Here is a 15,974-nt window from a genome sequence, read left to right as displayed (position 1 = left end):
GGCCTAGATGCTCACCTGCTCTGCTTCAGTAGAAATCAATGGGGAAAATACGTTGCCCCGATTTGTATTTCAAAATATCCCTAAGCCAGAGCCAGGCCTTAGTTTTAAAAAATGTAATAAAAATGCTAGAAATAGTAAAGTGCCTAAAATCTGTGCACACATAGTTGGGAAAATATTAGAGATTTGCCACTTACAACAATCGTGTTCTTCCAGTGTGTTTCAAACTTTGTGTGCAAGTTATGAAATGGAATTCCTTGTGATCTGAGGTCTGTCGGCATCTAGTGGGCAAATTAAGCAGTTAGGCCGGATCTGACCCAAAAGTTACGTGCTCGGCAGCTCTGCTTACTGGCCTGAACTGCTGTCTTGTCTTGGAGCGTTTAACTCACCTGCACTATGGCGGCCATCTTTGAATGACTTATTTGTATAACAGGGAGTGCGTGCTGTAAACCAATATCATAAAATCTTCCATGAGTACTAGTAACACATTGATGCGCAATACATGATTTTAAAAGTTTATTTGCTTATAGACTGTTAGAAGACTTCGTATGTTTAAATATGTTGAGAGGCAAGACTTAGTAAATATTAGTATAATGTGTAGAAAACAATATGTAATGTTTGAGTAGTCGTAGGACCTTTATAAAAAGACGTTCTTTGTGTTGGTCAATACGCTGTAAAATGAGGACAAGTCTACTGATGTACAAGGTGGTTAAAATGATTTTTCAAGATGGACGCTCGGTTTGCGCATTAATGGGCGCTATCTATCCATGCTTTTTCTCTTACATTCACTGTATGGTCGGCCTCCTCTGCTCTCCTGAAGCTATGGACCAGCCCCGGTTGCGGGTACACAATTCTGCTCGCGGGCTGGTACCGGCAGAGTGCCACGCCCCTCACCAGCGCATCTTCAAGATCATTGTCATAGGTGACTCCTGCGTGGGCAAGACTTGTATGAGCTATCGCTTCTGCGGGGGACCCTTCCTGGAGACCACAGAGGCCACCATCGGGGTGGACTTCCGAGAGCGGACCCTGGACATCGACGGCGAAAGAATTAAGGTGACTAGAGTCCAGGTGCAGCGTGTGTGACCTACTTAAGAGCATGAGCTGACAGCATGATATCACACGTAGCAGTAACACAGGTCACTTCTGCAGTAGTAACCGTGGCCCATCTGAGTACATTTATATAGAGCTTACTACCCCAGTGTGGGGGCACTGAATCATTTGCCTATATGGACAGCAAACTATACAGTGCAAGGTGAGGGGGGAGGGGGGGGGGGGTCCATGTCGTGCGTGATAACCACCAAGGTGAGTTTATTGTGTTAAGCATGGAACACCGCGCTTACGAGTGTGGTGGATGAGGACGTGTCAGAGAGACGTGCTTCTTATGGTTTTAATTAGGCTGGTAGCTTTGGTATTTCTCGTGATCATAGTGTACTTAGCTGCTTACTGCACTGGGTTACGCAACCAGATATTTTGTGTAAAGTGCACACGAAATTCAGAATCATTATGATTAATCAATTTGACTCTGCCTTGATTTTATATCTCCAGTCTTGGCCAGAAACTATTAAGAATGTAGCTTATTTAAATACATTTCTGTAGGAGGGTTGTTAAACACGAAACATTTGGGGATAGAAAGATTCGCTGTTTTGCTAGATTTACACTGAACGGACAGTATTTTAATAAGGAATGTTACTGCATTGCCATTTTGCACAGTAGGGACGTAGTATTAATTGGTCTTATTTTCAATTCATATCTAATTTTTAATTCTAAAACGTTGGTGCTGTGTATTTTGCTATTGTGGCTTATGAAGTATTGTATTTGATGTTTTATGGATTTGTAATCCGAAATGAGCAGTTTTGATAATGATGACTCTACCTCTATTAAGTTTTAAGTTCATGACCCTGGTGTTAACTTTAGGTATAATGTTGAGCAATGTGCTGTCAATATCAATCAGTCAATAATAGGTTTGTTTGACAAACATACCCCTGTTCTGCGCATTGAATGAAGACAAGAAAGTGGGTAAGGTCTTGCCAATACTTCCCCAACTAATAACCAGATAGGAGTATTTCTCCTGTTAGTGATAGCTAAACGTGGAGGCTGTCTCAGTATTTACCTTTCAAGGTTTGTGGTTTTAAGATTTATTAAATGGAGTTGGAATTGCATCCAAAACTGTGCTTGAGGTTTTGCAATTTGTATAGAGGGTACATTTTCTTTCCGTAAAAATAATAATTTATTTGTAAAAACACAATGGGTAGAGAGCAAATGTAGCGACTGTGCACTTATTGTTTTTTTTTGTCAAATAGGTTTTTATTGAATTTTCCAGCAAGTAATCTGAAACAATATCAACACAACTTCCCTCGCAGGGGAACCGCGTATTCCGCCAGAAAGACAAATGCTTAGACAAAATACGTTGCCCAGCCTAAATCAAACTCCTTTATCAGAGAGAGGCTAATATGGTGGGTACAGCTTCTAACAATAGCGGAGCACGGAGCTCAGTCTGTCCAGCCTAAAGTCCGAACAACGATTCTGGACGTGTTATGTTTTCTTCCTGCTAGGTGATCTCACCTAAGCCTTCCAAGGGGAAGGCGCCACACAAAATGACCATATAATCCACACCTAACAGTCCGACCCCCCCCCCCCCCCGAGAGAAAAGAAAACATAATTACAAATGAAAAAGGAAAATCCCCTCCCCGGTTCCCACATCGCTCCCCTACCGTGGTGGCGGCAGTAGTAATGCATTTGAATTAACCTACGATACTAGAGCTCTACTCAAAATTGAAAGAGATGAAGGGCCCTAATGGTGGAGGGGCATACAGCCGATGGTAATCCTCGTGAAAGAACGGTGACTAAAGGACCCCACTTAAACTCAAAATTCTTATAGTTATCTCTGAAAATGGCTGACATGCGTTCCAGGCTAGGCAGTTTCCATAAGCGAGAGTGCCAGAGAGAGATAACCGGCGCCTCCTTCCTTTTCCAAGTGGCTGCTAAGGTGATCTTGGCTGCTCCTATACAAAGCCACATTATCAGTTTATCCGCTCTGGTCTGATGTTCTAGGATGGAGTCATGGAGCCCCAAAAGGACACCCGCCATAGTTGTGGGGATGGGGTATCCCAATATGACTTTTATATGTGCCACCATTTTTTGCCAGGGACCACCAATGAAGAGAGAATAGTGTTTAGCAATCAAAGTGCTTTGATTAAAAAAAAAAAAAATAATCATTTGAGTTGATCAACGTAGTAAATAGACTCGAACACAAGACATAAATTCTTGATTTTCAGGAGAGTACTTTAAATCTAGTAATTCAGTCATATTATCAGAAGCAATAGTTAATTAGCTGATATGAAAAGCACTACGGATAAGAAGCAGCCCAGTCTGGCAGCTTGGCTACAGGAGAAATACGCAGGGCATAGGTGTTTCAGAAATGTACAAGAATTATTTAGTTTACATAAAAAACTGACCTAATAAATAAATCTGGCATGAACACCATGCCAAGCCACAGCCCTGAATTAGCTACATTTTTAAGTTCCTGATTTTCCTTACCCAAACCCACTCTGGTAGTGGTCCAAGATTTACTCCTGAATATGGCAGGAGAAAACCCATGTATTTCTTTGTGTAGAATAAATATTTTTGCTGGCAGGTAAACAAATAGGGAAAAGCATTGGAAAAGAAAATAGGTCTTGGTTTGTGGAGCTATTCGCTATGCAAATGCTTTTTGTACAGCATCGCCAAATAGAAACCCTAAAAAACAAATAGAAACAAAGATACAACGCTGTTGTTGCCGGTGAAGTAGTTGAGTAGGTGCAGGCATGTGCGCAGGCATGTGCACCAGATATGGATGCCACTTCCTTTTTAGGTCTCGTCTGAGACAGCGCATGCGCTGTCTCTTCGAGACATTTAGTAAGTGGCTTTTAAAAGTGCCACCAGAGGCTTCTGCTGGCCTCCAGCTTGCGTTCACGAGCACGTGCACAGCTGCCATCTGTGTTTTTATTGCTGAAATCAGGCTCCTCTGCTTGCACAACCCCCTCCCTTTTCCCCCTCCCTCCTGGTCAGCTTCATTTGTGTCTTTTATCGCTGTGAATCATGCTCCTCTGCTCACACTCCCCCCTCCCTTCTCCCCCTCACTCTTCGGATAGTCTGTCGGAACTCATTCTTCGCCCATACTAGATTTTATGAAGTTACTGGTGCCCACCCATTTATTTAATTGTTTTTTTCTGAATTTTGGAGGTTCTCGCATTTGGAAGTGGTTTAGAAACGGAGCTTCTTGAAATTGCGTTCCTGCGTGAACTGTCACAACATTAGGGCTCTAGAAGACACTGTAAAAGACCACAAAAACTCTAGCTCGTCCGTCTGCTCTGACGTAGCCTGTCTGCAGCTGGGTAGCTTATGACCCTCTTTCATAGCACACCCACTGAAAGGCTCTTAACAGAGAGGTTTATACTTGGTGCTATTTTGACATTTTTTGCTAAATTGCTCTATGTTCTGCTTAGAGTTGCCCCCTAGTTTTGTCCTCTCCTATTTTACTAGCAAGCTTGAATTCGAGTTTGTGAGCTGCTTCACCAAAAGTTTGCATGAAACTAAACAGACCTGATCTGCCAAAGCTGCCCTGGCAACAAGGTGTAAATATTCATGATGGAAATGCTCTTCAAAGGACTGTTTAGTTTTGGGTGTCTCGCGGGGGTAGCATGGCACAGCTCTTTGCTTGGGTACGGTATTCAGTGGAAGGCCATAGCTTCATTTATGGAGCGTGGCCAGCTATATGCATACTACTCTACAGCAGAAACCTGGAGTAAATCCGTAGCTGTCAGTGTGAGATCGCCACACACCTAAGGCACTCGTTTGGATTCTCGTGGACTTCAGTTACGGGAATTCTGCACCAGAAAATAATGACACTGGAGCAAGGGGGCATTGTTTGAATGAAACATTAACGCACTATTCAGTTCCACGTTTCCGCACTGATTTCGGCAGTTTTCCCTCCAAATTTTGCGCTGTTTTCTGCTGACATATTCAATTACGAATTACGTGGTGAAAAGTGTCCGTAGAAAACCTTAGAATCCCGAATTTGGGAAGAAACTCCCATTTCTACCCATCTTTCACCGGAGGGCCCCTTTAATTCGGATTCGGGGTAGACCACATCGTCCCTTGCACGAAGATAAGACAATTTTGGATTGAGGACTGTCACATTTATATGTGATACTTGCTGTTATATAGTGTTATACACCTGGAGCTTTGCTACAGTGGAAGTTATGTTGTTTGTGGCTTTATGTTAGGTATGCCAGTAGCAGGTTCAAGTCTCGGCGTCTGCTCAACAACCTGTGATTCTAGGCAAATCACATAATCTCCCCGCAACTACCAACAAGCATTGGCATAGCCAATAGGTTCCGCCTTTGGGACCTTTTAAGTGTTTAGCCATGCAACACTTGATGTTGTTGCACCAAGGATATTGTGCTGGATAACTAAACACTTATAAGGTCCCAAAGGCGAGACCTATTGGCTATGCCAATGCTTGTTTTCTTTTTACATTGATCAGTCAAAAATACACGACTTAGATTGATAAAAAAAGATAAGTGCTCAAAAGCGTTTTGTTTTAACCATGTGCCCTACAGTAAATGACATCTGTTGGGCTCTCACAAAAAATGTGGAAAATTAAAAAAAAATTAAATGCCTAAGAGAGGCAGGGCAGCAATTGAGAAACAAATGGTGGGAAGAACTGGATAGCATGTGGAGTGGAAAAGCAGCACATGAAGGAAAGAGCAACACGGAGTATAAGGGGTTCGGTTGTGGGGGTAAGCTTGATAGAGAGCGCTAGGAAACACATGTACTCTCATGGAGTGCTTAATTAAAAAGAAAATAGTACCCTAAAAGTGAGCAAATCAGCCAATAAAAAGGATAACCTGGCTTTGCCCTATGGTAGGGACAAACACAAGAAGAGGAAGGAAAGCCTTGGAATAAGAATCAAGCAAATAGGTGTGACAACAACGCTATCTAATAAAAAATATGGGCGGGCTCTAAGCCAACTGTACGCACTTGGTATAGCCCACGAAAGGTCTTTTGCTAAAAGGTGGCTGTTGAGAACTAAAAACGTAACAGTTGCACTTGCGCTCAAATCAGAGTTGTGGGCTAATGGCACGTTGTGCTCTGTAAATGCTAATTAGCAATAAATATGGGTAATTACACACACACAAGCGTCTTTGCATGAAGGCGAATGGGTATTCTCAAATGTGTTTCAGGAGTACTGGGATATGGAGCACCGAGACTTAATCCTGGAAATGTTTGAGAATTTCAAAAATGTACACCAGGCGTGCAAGTGTAGATTTTTAGGTCGAGCCTAGAGCAGCGCGTGCGCTGCTGCTCCATTTTTATTAAGGGGCTTTTCAAAGTGCTACCCACAAGCTTTTCCTGGCTCGCGTGCACGCCGCCATCTGCCTTTCTTATCTATTCCTCTGCATCGCTGGCCTAATTACTTTCACTTTCGCGGCCATTGCTTGTTTTAATTTGCAGCGCGAGCTTGTTTGAATTTTCTTTTACCGCGCACACACTACAACTCCCGGGCTTGTTTTAATTTGAAGCGCGAGCGCTTGTTATTATTTATTATCCGCATGCAAAATACAGTGTAGCTGGTGCCCCAGTGTTCTTGTGCTTTAAATGGATTACATTTGGAATTTAACACGTGGCAAAATATCAACAGTCAGACTTATGCTACGTAAGCCCCTCGGCTCCAGTACATCCACAACATCTTTTTATTGTGGCTTGCACCATACGCTGGTATTACAGAGAACTGAGAGACTGCGGCTTGCACGGCTCTCCCACTCCTGAGTCACGAGGGGGAGCTCATTCAATGTACCTCTATTCTGTCCCGCTCCATGCAGCGATTTTCTAATACTGAGATACGCACAAGACTCCCATCACACACACCTACTCTGACCAGCAAAAGGCTTCTTTCAGCATCTCACTTCTGATACAATCAACCCAGCTCTCACAACACACCCCATTCCTGGCTTGCATTATTCATTGGTCCATCTATCTAATTTCCGTAATACGTTAGTGTACTAATACAGGAACATTACGCAACCCACAATGTACCAAAATGCGAAGTGTACCCTCTGGATAAAGTCTGTTCCGTCTGTCATTAGTCCACTCATAGCCCAGCTGTAGATTATGGAATGTCAGTCAGTACAGTGCGTGCCATTGCAATAGAAGAAAGACTACAAAACGGAGAAAAGATACAATATACATGCGGAAACTGCATCTCACTGAAATTAACCATAGCTGCATTGTTCAGCTGTTTAGGTGCCGTGGCAAGGTGGGGTAAAAATATAACGGACCTGATTGTGGCCGAGGTTATTTGAAGCCTTTTACCCCACTGCTTTCATCCATAGCAGGGTTGGAGCCACTTAACTCAGAGACAAATAGCGCGTTTTTGTGCATGTCGGATTATTAAAGGACTAGGAGCTGTCACCTCAGTAATAGTTTGCGGAAAAACTCAAGTATTCATTTTTCAGCACAAGTCTCCATTGCCTTCAACAATGAGCAGTATTCAGTTCCAAAACACGTTTGTAGTGCTTTCGGTTTGTATTCCAGTGTCCAGTTTTTAATTTAAACAAGTAAAATATTGGATTTAGCGATTCCCCCAATTTGTGTACTTGCATTGAAATAAAAATATTGGCAGTGCATGGATAATAGTGGCTAGGTGGCAAGGCTACTTGAAGCTGCTGCTGAACCTGTCTTTACGGGGGCTCAATGAATTAATCTCCCATGGAAATAATGTGATATTTTCGCCACTGCCTCCCTGGAGAAGAAATGCCAACCCTGTAGTACACATATTCATTGCTGGCTGCAAACACTCCCCTCCCACAGGCATGCTTAAGATAAAAGCACATTCCACGGATGGACATTTGTTCAAGGCACTTGTGAAATGCACCAACAGGATCTGAATCATGTACTAACGCACAAGAAATGAGTCATCTACACAGTTCTCAACATATAACTCAGTTAATCCTGATTTGAGTAATACATACGCACAATTGTACTGAGGTAGGAGTGTGCTCAGACAGAGGATAGTAATAATGCCACTGTGGCCATCTTATCCCAACTGGGGGATGCTCAGTCAGAGTAGGGTGACCAGATTTTCAGAATGAACAAGCATTGGCATAGCCAAAAGGTCTCGCCGTTGGGACCTTATAAGTGTTTAGCCATGCAACAGTTGTTGTTGCACCAAGGATATTGTGCTGGATAACTAAACACTTATAAGATCCCAGAGGCGAGACCTATTGGCTATGCCAATGCTTGTTTCATCAATTTGTGAATCAGTTCTTTAGACTTTTTTCAATTGATTATTTGTTACCATTGTTTGGAAATAGGCGAGATGACGATAAAAGGGTAGGAAATATTACTTTTCTGTTTTTTTGTATACTACTAAAGTACTCTAGTATGATGGTTCCTGCCCTGCCGCTCTCAGCTTGACTTTTTTTTTTTTAATTTTTTTTTTTTTTATCTCAGCTTGACTTTTAGTCAAAGGATTAAGTACTGCCTGGCAAAAGCATTTGAATGGGGTAAGGTATTATATGGAAACAGTGGTGACTGGAATTAAAGCAGGAATAGAAGTCCAGCAATTGCTAGAGGGTAACTTTTGTTTCTTGCTTCTCATTAAGTTTTGCATCTTTTGTGGTATTTGTGTGATTTTTCTGGAGTCTGAAACCTTTTTGTTCTCCATTTTAGATTCAGCTGTGGGACACTGCAGGACAGGAGCGGTTCCAGAAGGGTATGGTGGAACACTACTACAGAAATGTGCATGCTGTGGTCTTTGTGTACGACGTCACCAAATTCTCCACCTTTGAGAATCTCCCCCGGTGGTTTGAAGAGTGCAGCCAACATCGTGTGTCTCAAACTGTACCACGTGTGCTAGTAGGAAATAAATGTGACTTGAAAGAGGAGGCGGAGGTTCCACTGACGGCTGCACAGAGACTGGCTGATAGCTATGGTTTACCCCTTTTTGTTACCTCCGCCAAAGACCCTTCTGAGACAGAGCATATTGAATCCATTTTCATGACACTTGCTTACAGACTAAAAAGCCATAAACCATTACGGTTGCAGCAGCTTCCACTGGAAAACCGTGTAGTCGTGGTGTCTGAGGATGACGACGTCCAGAGTGTGTGCCTGTGTTAAAGACAGTGGGAACTGTAGCATGGTTCTCAAACCTTCAACCTGGATTGGTTTTGAAAGAGCCTCTTGAAGGAATGTTGCATGCATTGTAGTTTTTTTTGTTGCATAAACATCTATATTGTATCAGCCATGGATCCAATTCGAGCTAACATTATGCAATATGTTTACATTTTTAAATTGTTTATTTGAATGTATGGAGCTATAAATCTTAGGTTTTATAGCTAGAATAGGCACCATATTTTGCAAATACAAAATTTACACATTTCACTTTTCCGGGAGTTCTGAGCTTTTGAAAGTTGACGCTGGGCCAAGAAAACTGTCAAACATGAACTCTGTCGGAGGGAACGATTGGTTAAGTACTAATGAGAACAAGCGACTAACCTGTCTACACTTGGGGCAAAAGTATGCCAGCGTTCTTAAACTCAGAACAGGCCTACCTTCAATTTGATAATTTACTGTGTGCTGCTGTATTCCATCCGCAAATATACACTTCAGTAGATACAAGCTACATGTGATGATCAGGAACAATAGAAAGGTCTGTATTATTTCCATCCCATAAGTAAGAATTTGGCTTTACAGAGCCAATATACTGAAGTATTGTCAAAGTGTGCTTCTGTGTCTGCCAAATGTGTTATAAGACGATTAAGCATGTAAAAGTAGGTGTACTAGGTGTCCGGGAGTACAACCGCCTTCCATTCGTCTGAAAAACAATGATTACTTTTTAATTTTATTTTTTTAGCTCTGGTGTTCTATTTTTCAGCCCATTAATGTGAGGAAGGGAGCCTTGGTCAGAGAATAATCAAAGGCGAATATTTCTGTGTTAAAAACACTACAGCATCCCCATCTATATGCTTAGCCAGTCTACCTCATGCTGTGACAAATGTGTCCCCATGTTGCAACTCTGATAATGTTTATTTTCTTTAGTGAATTTGCTTCAGTGAACAGTTTCTTTTTCACTTGCTAAAGAGAAACTTGCTGTGGGACTTAATGATGTTAAAACAGTTCAAGCCTAGGGATAGAAAGTACTTCGATCCCTGCATGTATGTACACATCCTTAACTGTACTCCCATGCACATCACTTCTGGGTTATTTTCAACTATGGACTAGCCTGGACTGAAATGTATGCTGCATGATAGTTTTGACAGAGACTGCTCCTGGTGCGTTTTTTTTTCTCTCTTCCATGGAACGGCCCTTTACACATTGTGGCAGAATTGAATTATAAATTGTGCATTGCTCTTCTTAACCCCTTTGTTTTCCCTTTATCAATGTTGATTTTTCCAGTTGTTCCATATTTATATTCTTTTAGCTATTGGTCATCTTATTTGCTGCATGTAATCCCGGATATAATTTTCTGAGCCCTTGTCACTAGATAGGCTTCATTGTAAAGACGTGTTACTGAAATTTTCCATTTAGCTTCTGTGGTGGTTGTGGGTGGTGGTGAAGGTGGATGAGGTATTACATTTGAGATAAGAGTAAGGGACATTGGTTGACCGACAGTTTACCTTGCAGAGACATATTTGCCAAATATTAATTGCCATGCTTTGGGAGAGAAGAATCCTACAGTAATTGTACAGTAACTTTGCTACAATTAGCTTCCGACTCATATATTTAGAAATTGCAAATTATATTATTTACATTTTTATTAATTGGAAACAAAGTGAGGTTAATGTGTGGAGAGCAAGCAAGTAGGTTGCTGAAAAATTAAGTGTTTTGATTTTGATTACATTAAGCAAATGCATTTTTAAAGACACTTGTATTTGACACTGCGTGTCAGCTACAATGATCTGTGCATTAGATCTTTGTATTAAAATATTGAGATAAGGAAAGAATGTTTCATATAAAATAATTAAAATTAAATTTAGAAAAGAAGACTATCTTTCGCCTAAGTCGAGTATAATTTAAGAAGCACATGTGATTTGTGCACTTCATGAGAATAATGTTGCTATTATTGTAAAGTTGTGATTTTTATTAACTCTGGTGACCACTATTGAACCCTCCAGCTGTCCACAAATGATTTATTGGTAAGTAATACCTCTGCTAAAAATCTAAGTGATGTATTCACACACCTGCATTTCAACACTTTTTAGTTCATTCAAACTGTACTTTCAACCGATTTGGGCAGATCTGCTCACAACTGCCGCCCAACATCTAATTTGTTAAACTGATGATAGTGGGGCTTCACGGCGATAAAAGTGGCTCAACAGTTAATTTCATGACAGGACCGAGGCTAGCATTATGCATTACTTTTTATTGCCCTGCTCCTTGCAGCATTTCAAAGTAATACATCACAAACTCAAAAATTCCAGAACATAGAATGTCCATAACACATATAAACCCTAACACAGCAGCCATCTTCCTCTTTTTATTGCTGCTCCTTGGAAGATAAGTACTGTTTAGTTTCATTTCTTGATACAATAGTTTTTAAATATAAATATCTACAAATGGTTGTATAAGGTGTATTTTGTAGATGAAAATAGCTTGTGAAGTTTAATATTTTGTTGAATGTGTATTTTGCGTTTTATCGGTATGTGTAAGGGTTTATTTGTAGGTTAAGACCCAATTTATGGGTCACTCGGAGGTAGGAATTTAGGTGGGTAGGCAGTTTAAATTTTAAAAATATCTGCTTAAGTATTAATTTTTTTAAATAAATCTAAAGAAAAAGGTATGGTGTTACTGGTGCGCCGCGAGCGTTTTAGGTCTTCTGGCTCGCGGCCAAGAAGGATTCCGGTGAGCATGTGAGCGCAAGGTTTCTTCTGATGGCAGCAGTGTGCGTTTTTAGTTCTGACATAAACGCAAAGGTTTTTTGGTACTAGCTAAGCCTCTGTATTGCGTCAACACGCACGTTACTTGTAGGCGCAAGGGAGCCTTTTTAGAAGAAAGTTGTTGCACAGTGCTTTTGCCGATGCGCTAACAGTTGTCAGCCATCTGATTTCTGTCAGTTGGTTTGTTGCGGAAGAAAGAAACAAAGGAATTTTTTCAGTTTTCAGGAAGATCGCAAGTGAAATTAGGAGGACGAAAGTTAAAAGAAGTGATTTATTTATAAATAAATAAAAAGAGGTTTAGTTAAAGTTTATTTAAATATAATATAGAGAAATGGAGATTAAAGAGAGCACACAGACCTCAAATGAAGGGGAATTAAGGAAAATTGTTCAAGATAAAATGAGATAATCTATGAAGGAGGTTTTAGAAAGTGTGCTTAAGAAGAAAAGAAGCAGTTGAATGCTTGGAGGAAGAATATTGGTCAACAGAGGAAGGGGAAGGTAGTGAGGTAAGAAGTTATGGAAAAAGGGCGAGGGAAGAAAAGAATATTGAAATAAGAGTTCGATTTTTGAAAAAGAATAATGGTGAGCCGAGCGCCACAAAAGGGGAACGTGTCCGGCGCGGCACAAAAGAGGGTTTCCTATGCGGCACAAAAAGTGGAGAAAAACAGGAGGAAGAATTCCTGATTTAGGATTATGAAGAGGAAGCGGATGAGTTTGTGCTAGATGATTATTTGGATGACGAATGGGATTTAGATATTGAGAAAGAAGAGATGGAAAGTAATGATAAGGGAATTAATTAAGGATCCTCCAGGTGAGGATATGTTTAGACCGGAAAGGATTAGTCATCCTAGGAGCACAAAACGGTGGCCATTACCACACGTGGCAAGTTTTTTAAAACATTGGATCAGAAGGCCACTTGAGAGAGAGAGGAAAGAGCCGTTATGAGGGCTGAATGTTCGCGTCCAGTGGTGGATGGCAAAGCTTGCATGACTCCGGACCTTGACCTGGATTTGATTAGTTATCTTTTTAAAATTGGGATAGACCCAAGAAAAGGTTTAGAAAGGGCGCTTAAACAGTACCAGGGCCGTTTCTTAGATGTGTTGGGTCCTTTAGCATGCATATTGGAAATGGCTGAGGAAGCAAAGATGAAGTCTCTCCAGATAGATAACGAGCTTTTGAGAGGTTGTGCCCAAAGAACGGTATATTTTTGGGGTATTGCCAGTTCAGCATTGTCAACAGAAAGAAGAAAGGCTATTCTTATGAGAATAAGTCCCAAGTTAGGGGATTTTGCAAGAAAAGAGCCGACAGAAGATACTAGAGGTTATCTGTTCAGTGAAGGACTAGTGAAGGGAGTAGGGAAATATGTGAATACCTTCACTAGTCTAGATAAAGCTCAAACTTCTCTGAGAAGAGTTTTCGGAAGATGAGTTTTTGAGAGGGCTGGTGCAAGAGCCTGTTTCCCTGGCCGTACATTCAGCAGAGCTCAATACCAATCTCCAGGTCGAGCTGCTTTCAGGGGATTTCAGGCAGCAACGGGATTTTATCCTCGGAGAGGAAGAATTGGAAGAGCGCGTGGAAGGGGCCGTGCACAGTCCATGCAAGGGGTCGAAGGTAAGTACGAGGATCACTACTGGTTCTTTCCCCAGCGAGGTGGGGGAAGGTTAAAATGGTTTGTGAGAAATTGGGAATTAATAACGAAAGACAATTGGATAATTCAGACAGTACAGGGTTATGTAATAGAGTTTAAGGAAGAGCCATTTCAGGTGAAGGAACCAAGGGAGCTATTTTTTCAGAAGGATTTGCAGGTCGTAGTTGTAGAGGAGATGAGGGAGATGTTGCAAAAGGGTGCGATACAAAAAATCTCAGAAGATAATCACAAATTTGTGAGTACTGTTTTCTTGGTAAAGAAAAAGGATGAAGACCAGTGATACATTTAAGAGATTTGAACCAGTATGTTGTGTACAGACATTTCAAGATGGAAGGAATCCATTTGTTGAGGGACATTCTTCAGGAGAGCGACTGGTTGGTCAAGCCTAATCTAAAGGAGGCATACTTCCCTATTCCGGTAGCAGAGGAGAGTCAGAAGTATCTGCAGTTCAGTTGGGTAGGGAACTATTTCAGTTTTGTGCGCTCCCATTTTGTCTGGCATCGGCGCCTTGGTGCTTTACCAAAATGTTGAGGCCTGTTGCAAAGTATTTGAGAGAGAGAGAGGGGTGTATGCTTGGTCATGTATTTGGACGACTCTTTGATCATGTCTCAAAGACAGGAGGATTTGAAGGGAGCAGTTGTTGCTAACAATCTTTTGCAGAGTCTGGGTTTCATGGTGAACAGGGAGAAGTCAGTTTTGGAACCAAGTCAGTGTTTGGAGTTTTTGGGTTTTATGGTAGATACAGTGAAAAAGACATTAAGTTTGCTAGCGAAAAAGGAAGCGAAGATAAAATCAGAAGTGAAAGGTTTATTAAGAAAAGAGATTGTGTCCCTGAGGAGTGTAGCAAGAGTGATTGGACTTTTTTCTTCATCAATTCAGGCTGTTTTTCCAGGCCCGCTTCATTACAGGGCATTGCAGAGGATGAAGGCATTCCATCTAAAGAAAGGTTTGTGGTATGGAAATCAGGTATCTTTAACGTCAGAAGCACGGTTGCTTTGGTGGTTAGAGAATTTGGAAGCTTGGAATGAAAAAGCAATTTTTGGAATATGTCCAGATTTTGTGTTGGAAACAGACGCGAGTCTACTTGGATGGGGTGCATATTTAAAGGATCAGGAGACAGGAGAAGGTGGTCTTTGGAGGAGAGGAAGGACCATATAAATGGCTTGGAGATGAGTGCTGGGCTTTATGCCTTGAGGAGTTTTAGAAAGAAATTAAGGAATTACAATGTTTTGTTAAAGATGTACAATGTTTCTGCTGTCCGTTATATAAACAAGTTGGGAGGAAGCAGTTCGAAGAATTTGACTCAGCTGGCAGAGAAGATTTGGAGTTTTTGTTAGGAACAGAAAATTGGTTTGAAGGCAGAGTATTTTCCCGGTATGGAGAACGTTGTAGCGGATTGGAATTCGAGATATTTAAGAGATTTCAGCGAATGGAAGCTGAATGTGAACTATTTCAGGAGAATTTGTCAGATTTGGGGTCTATTGGAGGTGGACTTGTTTGCGTCAAGGCTGATGTTTCAACTAGAAAGGTTTTGCAGTTGGAGACTGGATCTGTTAGCAGAGGAGAAGGATGCGTTTCAACAGGATTGGAGCAAGGTGAAAAGGTATGCATTTCCTCCCTTTGCAATGATACAGAGAGTTTTGTTGGTGGTGAGGAGACAGAAATGTCAATTCGTTATTGTGACACCTTTTTGGGCAGGTCAGGCTTGGATGCCAGGTTTGTTAGAAATGGCAGTGGAGGAACCTTTTCTGATTCCGGAAACAGAGGATGTTCTTTTAGGGGAAGAAGAGGTTTTTTATCCTTTGGTCTTGCAAGGGGCATTGAGCCTTCTTGTTTGGAAGATTTCAGGGGAGGAATCCAGTTCTGAGGCCTTTTGGAGCAGGCTAAAGAGTTGCTCAATGAGTCTTGGGCTCCAGGGACAAGGAAGAGGTATGTTAGAGCTTGGAAGAAATGGGTTTGTTGGTGCTTGGAACGGGGTTTGGATCCCGTGGAGGCATCTGCCATAGAACTGACAAATGTTGTATCTTTCTTATTTGAGAAAGGTTTAAGTTACAGGACAATACATTGTTATAGGTCAGCAGTTGCGGCAGGTCATAGTTTGGTGGATAATTGTTCTGTAGATAGGGATCTGTTAGTCTGTAGGGTCATGAAAGGTATTAAATTGAGAAGGCCTCCAAAGTATAATTGTTTATGGGATGTGAAGAAATTACTTCCAATGTTGGAGGGTTGGCCTATGAATAGATTTTTAAGTTTAAAAAAAAATTGTCAGGTAAGTTGGCAACTTTATTGTGCCTCATTTCTTTTAGAAGAGGTTTGGATGTTCGAGCTTTAGATGTTAATAATAGATGTTACAATCCAGATGGTTTTAGTCAGGATTAACGGAAGAATAAAATGTATGTCTTCAACTATTT

At 41.3% G+C, this 15,974-nt stretch overlaps 1 protein-coding gene across 1 annotated transcript; it reads left to right on the top strand.

The window, feature by feature from the left end:
• Positions 1 to 786: 786 nt before the first annotated feature.
• Positions 787 to 11,019, top strand: LOC146802361 (ras-related protein Rab-33B-like). The gene is made up of 2 exons (XM_085621945.1): positions 787 to 1,050; positions 8,710 to 11,019. The coding sequence occupies exons 1-2, from the start codon at positions 790 to 792 to the stop codon at positions 9,154 to 9,156; spliced, it is 708 nt and encodes a 235-aa protein (XP_085478071.1). The 5' UTR covers positions 787 to 789; the 3' UTR covers positions 9,157 to 11,019.
• The last annotated feature ends 4,955 nt before the right edge of the window (positions 11,020 to 15,974 follow it).

This window comes from Triturus cristatus, chromosome 8, assembly GCF_964204655.1.
Source record: "Triturus cristatus chromosome 8, aTriCri1.1, whole genome shotgun sequence".
NCBI lineage: Eukaryota > Metazoa > Chordata > Amphibia > Caudata > Salamandridae > Triturus > Triturus cristatus.
This window is presented reverse-complemented; position numbering and strand designations above follow the sequence as displayed.

Excerpts from the sequence above, each read along its gene's own strand:
- LOC146802361 (XM_085621945.1), top strand. The coding sequence starts at position 790 with ATGGTCGGCCTCCTCTGCTCTCCTGAAGCTATGGACCAGCCCCGGTTG. Across the intron at positions 1,051-8,709 it reads TCGACGGCGAAAGAATTAAG|ATTCAGCTGTGGGACACTGC; the intron begins GTGACTAGAGTC and ends TCTCCATTTTAG.